General features: G+C 33.1%; 1 protein-coding gene across 4 annotated transcripts in view; it reads right to left on the minus strand.

Moving 5' to 3' along the window:
- CNKSR2 (connector enhancer of kinase suppressor of Ras 2) overlaps positions 1-15,096 on the minus strand; it is a 257,480-nt gene that overhangs the window by 99,904 nt on the left and 142,480 nt on the right. For all 4 annotated transcript variants that reach the window (XM_066248700.1, XM_066248697.1, XM_066248698.1 and 1 more), the window contains 2 exons: positions 6,255-6,388; positions 191-402 (listed from right to left, as the gene is read on the minus strand). In XM_066248700.1, coding sequence (XP_066104797.1) covers positions 191-402; positions 6,255-6,388 — 346 coding nt within the window. The remainder of the gene's footprint in view (positions 1-190; positions 403-6,254; positions 6,389-15,096) is intronic.

The following is a 15,096-nucleotide window of genomic DNA, read 5'->3' on the forward strand; positions in this document are numbered from 1 at the left end:
TGGAAAATTAAGAATCATTTTTAATGGCATGCCTCACATTGTTGAGATTTCACTTAGAAGCACGATAGATACAGATCAATTACAAAATACAGAAATTATCAAGTGATTTTCATAAGTCAAAAGCCTATGGGAAAAAAAAACTGAGATTCTCATTCCAAACATGTTCTTATGTCAACTTAAGAACTCTTACCATAAGTCGGGGTACTTTCTCTTCTTCCTTGACTGCTTGATCTCCCTTTTTCGTATTCATAGCAATACAAGACAGTATCTTCCTCGACAATATTAAATCTCTTCCGATATTCCTGATCCAGAAATGAATTTGGTGATTCAGATCCCTTATGCACTGGCTTGCCCACCATATGTCCTCTGAGGTCTTCACAAGGAAGGTTTCCTTTTTCATCCCTAAAAGGAAAAAAAAAGGGTGAAGAAGGATGTAGGAAAGTGTTAGGGTCATAGAATGGCTGAGAGGATCTAAAATGGTAATGATGTCCTTCCCATACAATATATCCTCTCATCTTTCCAAACTGAGGTTTATGGGGCAATTTTTAATGATTTTTATTTTGTAGGAAAAAAAATGTTGAGGCCCAGAGAGGTTAAATGAGTTGCCTAAGGTCACACAGCTAATAAACGATACAACTAGTCATGGGTCATGGATCTTTTAACTCCTGCTCTAGTCCATTTTCTATATCATATAAAGGAAATTACCTTAGCACAGAAATTGCTAGTGTTCCAGACAGTAGGTAAATGTCAACAATCTAACTCTTTTGCCACTTCACCTACCGGTAATTGATTCATGGTAATATTTACACTGCTTAAAAACAAACTTGTGTTTAAGAATACCTCTATAAGAACTCTGTAGCCTTAAGAATCAAATTAGTTCTAAATAAACTGATACTGCAAGGTTGTCAAATAGCTTGTTATTCATTTAAAATAAACCTTAATGAAAATAATAACTCTCATTATTTAAACTCAGTTCTATCATTTAATAGTAAAAATATATACTGGACAGAACTCATGCCAAATGGATATACCAAAATTTCATTACATATCAGCAACATTTCTGTAGGAGAGAGTGTAAAAACTTGATAAAATACAGAGTTTAAGAATGATATTTCAGATGGTGGCAAGTTATTAACCAATGTCAACCCCATAAATTTAATAAAAAGATAGAGAGCAATGTCTGTGGCATGCTCTTTTCTTTTTGCAAGAAAGGTGAAGGGGAATATTAATGTAAATATAGAGTTTTGTTTATATTTTCAAGAAGAAATAATGGAAGGATAAGACAATACTAATAAAAACTGATCCCTATGGGGGAGGAATGGAGAAATGTGTATGGGGCAGGGATGAAAACATTTGCTTTAATGTATCTTTTTATATTGTTTTGAATTTGGGGTCATGTAAATATTTTACATAATTAAAATTCAATCAAAAGAAAAAAATGGTGGCAAGTTGATTTTTTTTTCTTTAATAGGATTCTAAACAGAAAGTTCTCTAATAATTTATGGGGTCCCTCAAGTTTACTCACATATGGCATTACTCACACAGCCTAGGTGCTTGGACCCACAGTGAGTGGTATTTTCGTAGAAATAATTCATTTAGGCCTGGTTATATTGAACCTTGTTTATTTTACGCTTCACTGACTAGCTATGGAATTTTTGTTAGAAAAGCCTATCTATTAGAATAGGACTATGGCCTGACCAGGCGGTGGCACAGTGAATAAAGCGTCAGACTGGGATGTGGAGGATCCAGGTTCGAGACCCTGAGGTTGCCAGCTTGAGAATGGGCTCATCTGGTTTGAGCAAAGCTCACCAGCTTGGACCCAAGGTCGCTGGCTCGAGCAAGGGGTTACTCGGTCTGCTGTAGCCCCATGGTCAAGGCACATATGAGAAAGCAATCGATGAACAACTAAGGTGTCGCAAGGAAAAACTAATGATTGATGCTTCTCATGTCTTTCCGTTCCTGTCTGTCTGTCCCTATCTATCCTTCTCTCTGACTCTCTGTCTCTGTATATATATATAAAAAAGAATAGGACTATGAATGTAAATGCAATGTTTCTTCCCTTTAGGATCATTAATTTTATTTCTTTTTAATTCTTGATTGTTTCCAGTTTTACGCTAAAGAGTGCCATGAATTCTATGAAAGCAGGTAAAATTGAATTTTATGTCGTGTCAAGATTTGAAATCTTAAATCAACAGAATGGAATTATAACAATACAGATAAAAAGAACAATTTTTAATCAACATCTTGCATCTTATAAGATGGTGATGAGTTTATAAATCGAATGTCAATTCTAAACTAGGAATTTCAGTTCAGCAAAATACCATAGTTCTATACGATAGTATAATATAAATGAAGGGAACCATATTCCTAGTATTCCTAGTATTTGAAATATAAATAAATATGTAAGTAATAGTCTCAAGACTGACAGAATTGGAAAGTTTTCTTATGTATTTAACTCATCACAAGGTGAAATCACCACTTACATTGCCCTTTCCTCTTTTATTTTTTAAAATAAAGTATTGCTTATTACTAAATTGCAACTTTCAGCTTAGTTCTTAGGCAATATAAATAACATAAATATAAAATCCTGGCAGAATTTTATTTTCAGCTAGCTAAAAGCTTTTCCTTCACAAATCATTTGATCATTTTGTTACTGTTATTCTTCTATCAAAAAGAAACTAACACTGCAATGAACTTGGAGCTAGCCCTAGCAAACTAATGGCACTGGAAGGTTATACCTATCTATAAATGGACAGACTTTTCTATCCGGCTTGTGAAACAACTGATAATGCAGCTTGAGATCAGAGGGTGAGTGGGCCCTAGTTGATTCATCATGCTTTATTTCTATGGGTAGGTCTTGTGGCAGAAAATCGGAAGGGCTGTTATTATCTACTCTGTAATGATATGAAAGAGGCGTCTTATACCAAAAAGGAAGATTTGTTAAACAAGTCTATATGTAATTCACTCAAAGGAAGTTAAATTAAGAAAAGTACAAATCAAAAATAAACATTGCAATAAATAGATACATGAATTGTGTATATAAGTGTGTGTGCCTGTAGGTGTATTCACACAATGAGCCCCTGAGTAAGTCACTGCATTTAATTCATTTTGCTGTAAAGATTTAAAAAACATTTCTCTTTTTCATTTTCTTTTAATATTTTTTATTTATTCATTTTAGAAAAGAGAGAGAGAGAAGGGTGGAGGAGCAGGAAGCATCAACTCCCATATGTGCCTTGACCAGTCAGACCCAGGGTTTCTAACCAGTGACCTCAGCATTCTAGGTCAACGCTTTATCCACTGCGCCACCACAGGTCAGGCTAAAAAAACTTTTTCCTCAATGTTATATATCTACACATATGTGTAAGAAACCTATATTTTTGCTCTAAAAGGGACTTAATAGAACTGAAAATTTACAGTACTGCTGTAATGGACTTTATATTTAATGGGTCACTATATAATTCATAAGAGAAATTAGTGCTTAAACTTCACAGTTGTTCAAAGACTGATCAATTCTTGATCTTCATCTTGTAAGAAGAAATTTGGTTAAGTATAAAACTGACCTATAGACTATTATAATGAAACTTTATATAGCCACAAGACATAGTAAAAACTGACAAAATTTCACTCACTTCACATGAGTGTTTTGTCTTTTAGATAAAGGCACTTTTGCACCTCTTTTTTGGCATAAATGGGTTCAAAGAATCAACCACATGGAAAAAAATTCTACCTAACTTGATGACAAGGCTTACCATTTTTAAGTTTTCTGTTTTGTTTTGTTTTAAGACAAGAAAGTTTTTATTATTTATAATTCAAATTAACACCAAAATGCCTATCCCACACAAACAAAAATTGTAATGTAGAAAAAAATGCTCTGATTATTTAAATTAGGTAGACCACATTTATAATCAAAATGAGAAAATGGGGGGGAGGAGTACCATGCCTGTATCTATAAAAAGAATGGCAACTGCAAAAACTTTTATGACTATAACTTCAAGTCAAACCATAAAATGCAGATAATTTATACAAGGTAGTGGTACAAAGGAACTTTTATGCATGGGTTATTCTGACTATGCAATATAAAACGATTATGTGACTGTGTAACTAATAATTTAACTCAAAATATATTTAGAAAATTTTGTTAAATTACACACTAAGTTTTGAATCAATTAAAATGAGATAATACATTCTAATTATGAATTTTACCGAAAAGTATGGAGTTTTCAAACAACACTGACGAAACAAGTACCTCTATATTGGTACTTCAACCTCTTACATTTGCCAGTATTTTTCAATAGCATGTTCAAGTTTTTTTGTTAACTTCCATATATTTCTTTAATTATATTTACACCACATTCAGAAGAGAGAACTGAATCATTTTATTCTTTGTTTCCTGAAGTATATTTTACATATTTTATGTGTTTCTTTAAACAAGTTCCTTCCTAGCCAAGAAAAAAGGAAAGAACATTAACAAAACTGTAGAGATTTGATAAAAATCATCTTTTGATGTTTATTTGTACACTGAGCCCTCTGAATAAGGCCTCTTAATCATTTGTAGTAAAATAAAAATATTTCCAATTACACTGAAAATGAAACAAAATGTCACTTCTTATTTGAAACACATATGCTTTTATTGCTACTCATGCAAGAGTATTCAAAAGTCTGACACTGTCTTGGTGGAATTAAAATGCAACTTGTGTTTGGGATATTGAGTCAAGTTTTTTACATCTGATTGTAAATTATATATCAGAAGTTATTTGTGAAATGCCAGCTTAGTAAATTATAACTTTTCATAAATTTCTCCCCCACAACATTTAATTCTCAAGAATAAGAATTAAAATGTTGCCCTGGCCGGTTGGCTCAGCGGTAGAGCGTCAGCCTGGCGTGCGGGGGACCCGGGTTCGATTCCCGGCCAGGGCACATAGGAGAAGCACCCATTTGCTTCTCCACCCCCACCCCTTCCTTCCTCTCTGTTTCTCTCTTCCCCTCCCGCAGCCGAGGCTCCATTGGAGCAAAGATGGCCCGGGCGCTGGGGATGGCTCTGTGGCCTCTGCCCCAGGCGCTAGAGTGGCTCTGGTCGCGGCAGAGCGACCCCCCAGAGGGGCAGAGCATCGCCCCCTGGTGGGCAGAGCATCGCCCTTGGTGGGCGTGCCGGGTGGATCCCGGTCGGGCGCATGCGGGAGTCTGTCTGACTGTCTCTCCCCGTTTCCAGCTTCAGAAAAAATACAAAAAAAAAAAAAAGAATTAAAATGTTTATAAAACTGACTACAGTGTTATTAAATGACAACACAGTAGTTGTGGACATGCTGTGTTGTCACGAAACACTTAGATTGTAATATGTCATTATCACCCTATCTAATAGAATGAAACATTAGGTGTACTAAAAAATAATAAAAATTATTAAAAACAAGGTATTTTAGTTCTTTTATATATCAAAGAAATTTAATATTAAGTATGGCTTGAAAACTGGACTTGCAAATTCTTGTTTTTCAATGACTGCACAACTACTTTAAAAACTGAATAAAATTCTTTGTGACTGGTATTAATTATTCCCACTTAGTATTGATCCTTTTGCATAACTTTTGTATTTCAGAAAGCTGGATATCAGAATGCTTTTGGACAGAGTGCATTACAGCACCAAGTTCTATTCTTCCGTATCTGCCAGGAATTTCAAGTAGGAATTTGGAAATGAAATGGGAACAGAGCCTCCAGAAATCTTTAAGTCATTATCCTGCAAACTCTCTCTACTTTCTTATAGAAACATTAATGGGCTAAATCAAGTGGAAATTGTAGGTACAGAAATATCAGGGGAATAAACACTCTCATCATCATCCGAAACAATATCTCCCTCATTAAATATATTTAAGAAGTTATCAAAGTTACCTATAACTTTCTCTTCTAGAAAAAAATGTATGACATGCTACAAAGTAACTTGAGATTTCCAGGAGGTTCTTCACCAAAGAGCCTCACTTAAGTCTTACTATAATCCTAACTGCTATTTAATAGTATTTTCTTTTTCTTTTCTATTATATGAGCCGTTTATAAGATATTTAATGCACAGTGTTTAATAAATATTCATTAGTTATTAACCAAAGTGCATTCTCTATAAAGCAATGACTTCAAGAACGCACTCAGAAGTTTGAACTAAGGAACTCTTCAAGGTGTTTGTTACCTTGAGAATTTACTTTAGTTTACATGCATTTAGGATAGCCTTTGGCTAGAAGCTGTCTAGAACAACATGGCGATTCGTTTTATACCTGGGAATATATGGTTCCGCAGGAGGTGGGGGAATGTAGAGCTCCTGGAGGGCAGAACTGTCACGTTTGGTGGGTGTACTGATGGTGCTGGAAGGCGTGGCAACACTGCTTGTGGGACTTCTAGGTATAAGAGGCTGGTTAAAATGAAAAAGAAAATACATACGCACACAAACAACACACAAAACAACAACGACAACAACGACACATAGTTATCATTTTAAAATGATCTATTTCTGCAAAGTTTTGCGCTTGGCTGAAATCAAGAAGCATGTTATATAATTTAGCACATGGGTATTCCTTCGAATCTCCAAAAACAGGTAAGTTATTACCTTCGAGGTTTCCACTTAGTTCCCAACTCACCTTATTCTATGGTATAACCACAAAAGAGCTATTTATATAGTACCATGTAGTGTTTCATAATGGGAAGATTTATATCACAGTCAGAAACTTATTTAAATTAAATGTGATTTGTTAGAACCCCACCTTCGAAAGAAAGATAATAAAGACCAACTTTCAAAAGAATTAGCTCATTCATATCCTGATATACAAGAAAGATATTTCAGATCTTTCCCCTAAAAAGATACACCATACTCTTATGTTAGCTGAATGTCAGATTCTCAAAAAAGGTTATGAAAATGGAGCATGAAAGGCCAATATGAGATAGCATTTTCTAGGAAAATCTCTTTTTTTAAAAACATAAACACAACTATCTTCTCCAAGTCATTTTATGTTACATCTTCAAAAAAGTATGGTGATTAGTGTGACACAATCATTTCACCTTTTATAGGCACACACATTTATTGTTTAAAATAATCTTTAGTTGCACATCTGTAGATCTCATTTTAATTCCTGTATTTAAGTATAAAAATTTAAAAATTAAGATGGTATATATACTAAATTGAGCAATATATCAAGATGAATTAACTTAAGAGCACTCCCAAATCTAAGCTTTAGAGCAGGGGTCTCAAACTCACGGCCCGTGGGCTGCATGCGGCCCGCCGAACAATTTTGTGCGGCCCGCAGACTAATCCACAAAGTTCAAAATATTTTGGATAAAATTAAGTAAGCCTAGGGGCCTACTTGTATTTTTCATTTCTCTAGCATCCTAGCTAGATATTAGCTTAGTTAACAGCAGTTGTGATGCGAACTACAGTTTCTGGTCGTTTTGTGACACTGAGTAAACTGCATGTACGATTGTGCTTGTTGTACTGATTTTTTTTTTGTTTTCAACTGCAGTGAGAAAAGTGTTGCGTAACAGTTGCCATTTGTAGACCTAGTGCGGCCCGCCGAATGGCTGTGATCTTGCTCTGCGGCCCACATGCTGAGTTGAGTTTGAGACCCCTGCTTTAGAGCGTTTGAAAATGATCTTGTGATTTGAGAATTTATCCTGAAGAAAAACCAAAATTCACAAATTTTAACGTTTATCTTATAGGTCTTACTGATGAGCTCAGTATACAATAACATTAAAAATAAGCATTTTAATGAAAATGCAAACACAAAAATAATGATCACAAATGATCTGTATCTTCACATGACAAGATGTTGCCATTTTACCCAGTATGAAAACAATTTGAGCAATATCTATATAGACCCACAGTTGTATTACTTTAACATGTATTGCTGGATACTAGAAAATGGCATTTTTCAACTATTTTATATTGCACCAATACTTTGTACAGTTAAAGATAATATGTTTTTAAAAAGCCAAGCATAAATACAATGTATAAGGTAGGTCAGTATGATAGGCTATATAGTTTATGACTCAGCGCACACTGTTTACCTTCCTTGATACACAGTTCCTCGTAATAGCTTGATATCACATGCCCCACCAAATGATGGTTAAACTTTAATCTATGTGAAATAGATTAAACAAATAAGGGAAAAGTAATTGATCATTTATTTTGGGACTCTATAATATTCCAAATCATATGATATAAAAAAGAAGCTTTATATGTTGAGGAATTTTGAGATGTTATAAAAATACACAGTAGAGACTACGTTTAACCATGTTTATTTTGGAATAGTGTCCAGTGCAACTATGTGTACTTTAGAAACAAAAATCTTGGCAATGGGAAATCCTGAGATTATTTAGGTAATAAGGAGTCACCTGTATAAATGAAATCTGAGGAAATAAAGAATTGTATTTCATGGATGTATTATATGCCTCTACACAGATCTTTGAATAATATGTTATTGATATTTAGATAAAATATTTAGACATTATATATGTATAGTCATTGTGATGTGACTATGTTTATAACTTTTCCTCTCTGTCAGGATGTCTGGTATTAAATATGATGACATTAAATAAGTCAGACCAAAATTTCATCATTATAGAAATGTAAAGAAAACATTCATTACACAGTACATTACTTTCCAAAACTTGCCAACAGATGGACTGTGAGAGGAAGATTTATATTCAGGAGGCTTTATAAGCACTCTAACATCTCTCTTATTTTATCATACCCTAATACTACAAGTGAATATAAAAATAAGGTCTAGAAAAAATAATATAACAAAATTTTATTCTCTTTTTTTCTCTTTTAGGGTCACTTTATATTTTGAAGACATTTTGCCTTTTATTTTATCATCTGTAGATAAGTTAGTACCTATCCTTACCTCCCTAGAGAAAGAGGAGAAAGGAAGAACAAAGGAGAGGAGTCAATGGTTACAAGTATTCATATATTAAAATACCCCTGACATGTAAGGTAAGGATCAATACAGTATTTTATTTTGCCTGGACTGTTACCAGGATTGTCTACATAGCATACTTATGCCTTGCCCCTTCTAGGAAATTTAAATATTAGTCTTGTCAACGTCCTTCAAATTGCTGTTTTTTTCTACATTTCTATTTTAGCAAAGAGTTGCTATTAATGTCATTGGTCAATAGGATTAGCTAAATTAACAAATATCTAGAAGAAAAAGACTAAAATATGTCTAAACAGATAACATGTTTGATTGTACCTGCTGGTTCAATTAATTGAACTGGTTGAAAAAAAACAACTTGTTATTTCAGAGAAAAAAAATTAGTCAATCCTGTTGTTTAATTAAACTTGCAAGTTATTTTATTAACTGGTAAATCATACAAAACATTTCAACTGTTTTGTTTATCATACATACATTATCCAATTAATCAGCATATCCTGTACCAAGTAAAATGCATGGTAAATATTAAATATATTCAGTATATTTTTATCTACTAATTGTACTATGTTATGAAGCTAATCCAAGCTAAAAAGTAAACACTATTCTTGAGAATCTCATTTAAAAAAGACATTGAGCAATGGGAAAACAAGTATGGGCAAGTTGAAGCTTCATGGAAAAACGGAAATAGCTATTTATGCCAATAGGAAGTCTGTGATAATCTGAAATTATAATTTCTAGCAATTTTTCTAATTTTGGACAAGAATGGAAAGAGTACAACATTCAATAATGCAAAGAATAATAAAGGCAATTAAAAACATTAGAAAGATAGGCAAAACTTGACTGAATCAAGCACAGAATAAATAAATAAATTTAGCTATTAGCTAAAATTACCAGTGTAAAATCCTTACTTGTAACAAGTGACATTAAAATTACATCTCTCACCAATATTTAAGTGAGTGCAAATATTACTAGTGGCAAATGAACCTTCCCTCAAATTAAAAAAATAAAGATGTTCTTTTGGCACTCAATTCAAATTTTAATAGGCATATTCCCAGTAAGAATAGCAATGCAGAAGGACAGCTTTTCCTATCTTGGCAACATTTACTTTCAATCATTTGTTCATAAAGTAGTATAAGAAAAGCAGTTACCATTGTACCATAAAGAATTTTTAATTTACAAAAAAGAGTAGAAATAAAGGGTAATTCTTTTTAATCTTGCCATTTTGACTCTTTCTTTTACATTGGTAAAATCGGTATGGGAAGAGATTTAAGATCTATCACCACTGTGGTTAAAATACAAAGGTTTTTAAGGCTTTATCTGTCACTGGAGTAAGCATGAAGCTTTAGTATAACTTAATCCACTCTGGTATGTAATCATGTATGTCTGATATGGATCCGATTTTGCATTCTATCCAAAGGGGTTTATCTCCTGGAAGGACGCTGTCATAACATTTAGTTAAATCGTCCCACTGATACAAAGCTCTCCTTCCAGAGGCTCCAGCAGGGTAGATGCACTTGCATGTATGTTGTTACTCTTCTAAAACAAATCTATGATGGATTTCTGTGGGGCACTGGAATACATCTATTAAAATATTCAAATCCTAAATAAAATTATCATATGCATCTATTCAAATGTACATTTATAATATTAGTCAATTAATGGTTAATTTACAACTGTCAAAAGGACTCAGATTACATACATTTTCACATTGTCAATGTGAACTATAAAAATGCTTTCAAATTATATCTAACAATAAGATCTGACACAAATCTTCCTCTCAATCAGGAAGGATGCTTTAGTAATAATATCCTACTCATCCAGATTAAACATCATTGGACGATTGTGATTATTGTAAAATAAAATTTTTGTAAGGGATCATTGAAATCTCACTTAAATCCTCTGATGGCTCAGGTCTTTTCCCTGTGTCCCCAATTCTAACATCGCTAAGATAATTGAGCATATCTGCAAGAGATCACTGTACCTCTGAAACCCATAATGTCTTAAGGACTACAGGAAAGCAACTTCCATATTAAAGAAACTACATTTGACATTGAGGTTTTACTTGAAACACTTTACATTTTAACGACTCTTGGCAAGCACATCATAATTTAGTTGTCCCTCTGTCTAGTGAGTGACCCAGCTTTCACAGAGCTATAGAAAGTCTTGATGAAACCAATGACATAAAGACAGCCCCAAGATTGACAGTGCATTACATGTTATGTAGTTATCTCTAAAATTCATTAATGTAAAAATGACAAAGAGCTTGTTTTGCCTTCCAGGAGGAAAGCACTCCTTGAAATTGGGATGGTTACATCATGTATAACCCCCGGCCATTTATTTTACTCATTCTTAGGAATAATCACAGACTCAAATGCATCACAATACCCCATTATTCTAGCACAGAACATTCACACAAGTCCTTACTCAGTTCAAACACATTTTTATTGCAATTCCCAACACAAGTACCAGGATATTGTTTTATGTTAGCCATTCCCTTCTTAATCATCTAAACAAATGCTTCAGAGAAAATGTATTCTGGATCTTGGAAGGCAAGATGTTGCATATAATCTTGTAAGTTTCTTGACCACATAAACAATGTTGGGCTTAATTTGGAAAATTATTGGACATGCTTTTCCTGGTTAAGTTTTTAAGTAGAAAATCATTTGAAAAGAACCTAAGTGAAACATATATAGTCAAAATTCTCCCACTCTCAGTTTTTTCAGTTTTTCCTAGAATACAAATTTGTAAATACAAAACGAGTCTTCTTTTATAAGCATGTAATCTTCCCTTTACTATAAAACTAACAAGAAAACAAACATTATTTTTCTGACCATGAATTTAATCATGAAACCGTATCTGTATATGTTTAAAAGTACAGACATATGTGCATAATATATATATTTATAGATAGATAGATAGATAGATGGTTACACAATATACAACTAATATAGACCTCAGAGCCACATGACAAGATGGCTTTTTCCACTGATTTTTCACATTTTGCACATTGTACTGAGACTACGACTCGTGTGTTTATTCTTGTGCTCTCTAGTCATACTGGCATAGTTAATACGGCAACATTAAAACTGGACTTCTGATTATTTTGAATTAGTCAACTTCATTTTTAGGACAATAACTAAAGAAAGAATGAGAAACTAAAGAATAAAGAAACTGCAAAGTAATTTTTATAGTCAGCGTTAACATTTTCAAAGCATTTAGCTGGAAAGACAAATGTGATTGAGATCCTTTAATTAATCTGCTTAAACATTGGTGAACGAAAATTTGATGTGACAATTGCTTGCAGCTATATACTAATTTGAACATGTAACACATATAATTGTTTTTGCCTCCCAGTCAGTACAAATACAATTTTAGCTTAAATTAATTTTCTTTTCTAGTGTCCTAATATTAGTTATTTTCAAAGCATACATTTAAAACAAAACTCTCAGAAACATACATTTTGTTAACTAATAATTATTTTAGTCATCCTGACCATAACTTTGATATTAAAATAAATTTTACTATTGCTTATGTTTTTTTATTTTTACTGAATGACTTTCAACCATTCATTATCTATATTTGAAATACAACAAATCAATTAATTTTCTTCAGTGGTTATACCAGTTGATAGATAAAATCAACTGCTATGACTTTGCTCCCCCTTTAATTTTTTGCTCAAAGTTGAATATCCTTTAAAAATGCAAAGCAAAGTTTTAAATTAAAAGCACAAAACTACACAAGAAACTATCACAAGATATAAGATTTATGGACTAGAATGCAGTTTAGAAACATTAGTCTAATGATACAGTTTAATGTTATTTTATATAAAAATGTGTTTAATGAAACTGTATCAGTATATTGAATAGGAGCATTGATTTTAGTGGTCATTTCTGAGATGTATTCTCACCAAAAATTGCTGGGTTCTTAGTGTTTTAAAAAATTGTTGATCCCAAGTCATGATTTCAATCACATTCTTGTCAGTATCCAGCCATATATCTCTTTTAAGAAGAAAATAACACCACCCATGGATATTCCTGACACATTAATTTAAAACCACAAACATCAAAAAATATACCTTAAGGTTTATCCATAGTTGCCTGAATTTTTTTCATTGAACTGGAAGAACTTAACCATAAGCAATCACTCTGCTTACCAAAATCCAGGATATGTAGAGGGTGTTACTAAGGACATGATTTTAAAAACATCTCAGAAAACATAGAATCTTGGGATTGCTTTCTTAGAAAAAAATGTTCTATTTAGGAAGAAACATCTCTACTATTTGTAAGTGGATGCAGATGGCAACCGAATTCAATTCCAGATTAAATCTCCTTGTAGTATTTGACTAAATTATCTTTCAGTTCTATTGTAAAATCTTTGAGAAATTAAGAATTTAACAAAAGAGTTGCCAAATTTCATTGAATGTACTAATGAAATTGCTCTATGAGCATGAAGCTAAATTGTATGCTTTTGTTTATTTGGCTATAATTCCATGAATGATTTCTCAAAGAAATTCCAAATCAAAACTCATCATTGCAGTTGATTGACAATAGAATAAAGATTCTTTCATTAAAACATGTGATATTTCTTAACAGTCTTTTACCTTACGGTAAACAAGGTTATGTTTTATTTGTATAGGTACAAATTATTTCCTTGTTAGTTTTAAAAAATAATTATTCCTTAAGTTAGAACAGGGGTCCCCAAACTACGGCCCGCGGGCCACATGCAGCCCCCTGAGGCCATTTATCCGGCCCCCACCACACTTCTGGAAGGGGCACCTGTTTCATTGGTGGTCAGTGAGAGGAGCATAGTTCCCATTGAAATACTGGTCAGTTTGTTGATTTAAATTTACTTGTTCTTTATTTTAAATATTGTATTTGTTCCCGTTTTGTTTTTTTACTTAAAAATAAAATATGTGCAGTGTGCATAGGGATTTGTTCATAGTTTTTTTATACTCCAGCCCTCCAACGGTCTGAGGGACCGAGAACTGACCCCCTGTGCAAAAAGTTTGAGGACCCCTGAGATAGAATATAGTTTATTGTAAGATGTATATCAATGTCTACCTCCATGCTATACTAACTTGGCCATATTTTATTTAAAAATGCTAGTAGATAAATTAAACCTGATATATGGAAAAAGTGAAATAAACACATTGAGTTAAATAAATGCCACAGATTGTTTCTTTTTGTAACTTCTATTTAAAATAATTCTTACTAGAACAATGGTATACTCCATGAAAAAAAAATGACCTCATGTCTAATTCTTCAGGTTTGACCATTGAATATTTATATTTAGATGAGTTGATGAGCATTTTAGCGCCAATATTTGTACACATACCAGAAGCAAGAATACAATAAGAATGATACTTGTGTCTGCACAGAGGATTAACCACTTGTTCCACATCTGAGGTCATTTTTCAGCCACTAGGAAAAATATGTGGCTTTAGGCAAAGTCACAAAAGAATCCAAAACCACCTGCAAGACCATCCCACTATTTCTTTGACTTTTCTCCTTCTGGAGGCAGTCTACCTTCAATCTCCAGATACTGGAACCCAGAGTTTTGTACATCTATGGGTGTATCAAAATCTACACTTTATAAATATTCTGACCAGATAGTTTCCATTACACTTCCAGTGTCTTTGTATTTTAGCACAGGCCAAAGCCTTAAGACCAAGAAAGACTCTGTGATGATACAATTTCAGGTCTTCAGAATCGATTCCAGGGGGATCTATCTGGTGGTTCTGGTTTATATTAGAGGACTTACTCCTAAGATCTTGTTGAACCATCACTAGAAAGTATTTAGTTAAAATGTCACCCCAATAAACTCAATAAAACAATAAGAAAAATAAATACACTTCTTTTTGCTCTGAAGGAAGACAACCTCTGAAACAATTTCCCAAGAAGTTGAAAGCAGGTTTCTCCCCCCCCCCAACAGTATTGTTTATCTATAAGGCATTGAGCTTAGACAATACATATCAGATGAACTAAATTCAGTTGAAATAACATATTTACAAAAATGTCAATGCATACAAGCACTTGTAGATAAATCCCATTTCAGCCTTCTGAAAAAGCAAAGCTACAAATACACTCAGAGTAAATGAATAGGCAATGACGAGTAAATATAATTATAGTGATCTTATGAGGCACATTTCTTGGCATTTGGGAATTGACCTAGAAATAGTACCTTAAAAATCTATTAT

This window comes from Saccopteryx bilineata, chromosome X (assembly GCF_036850765.1).
Source record: "Saccopteryx bilineata isolate mSacBil1 chromosome X, mSacBil1_pri_phased_curated, whole genome shotgun sequence".
NCBI lineage: Eukaryota > Metazoa > Chordata > Mammalia > Chiroptera > Emballonuridae > Saccopteryx > Saccopteryx bilineata.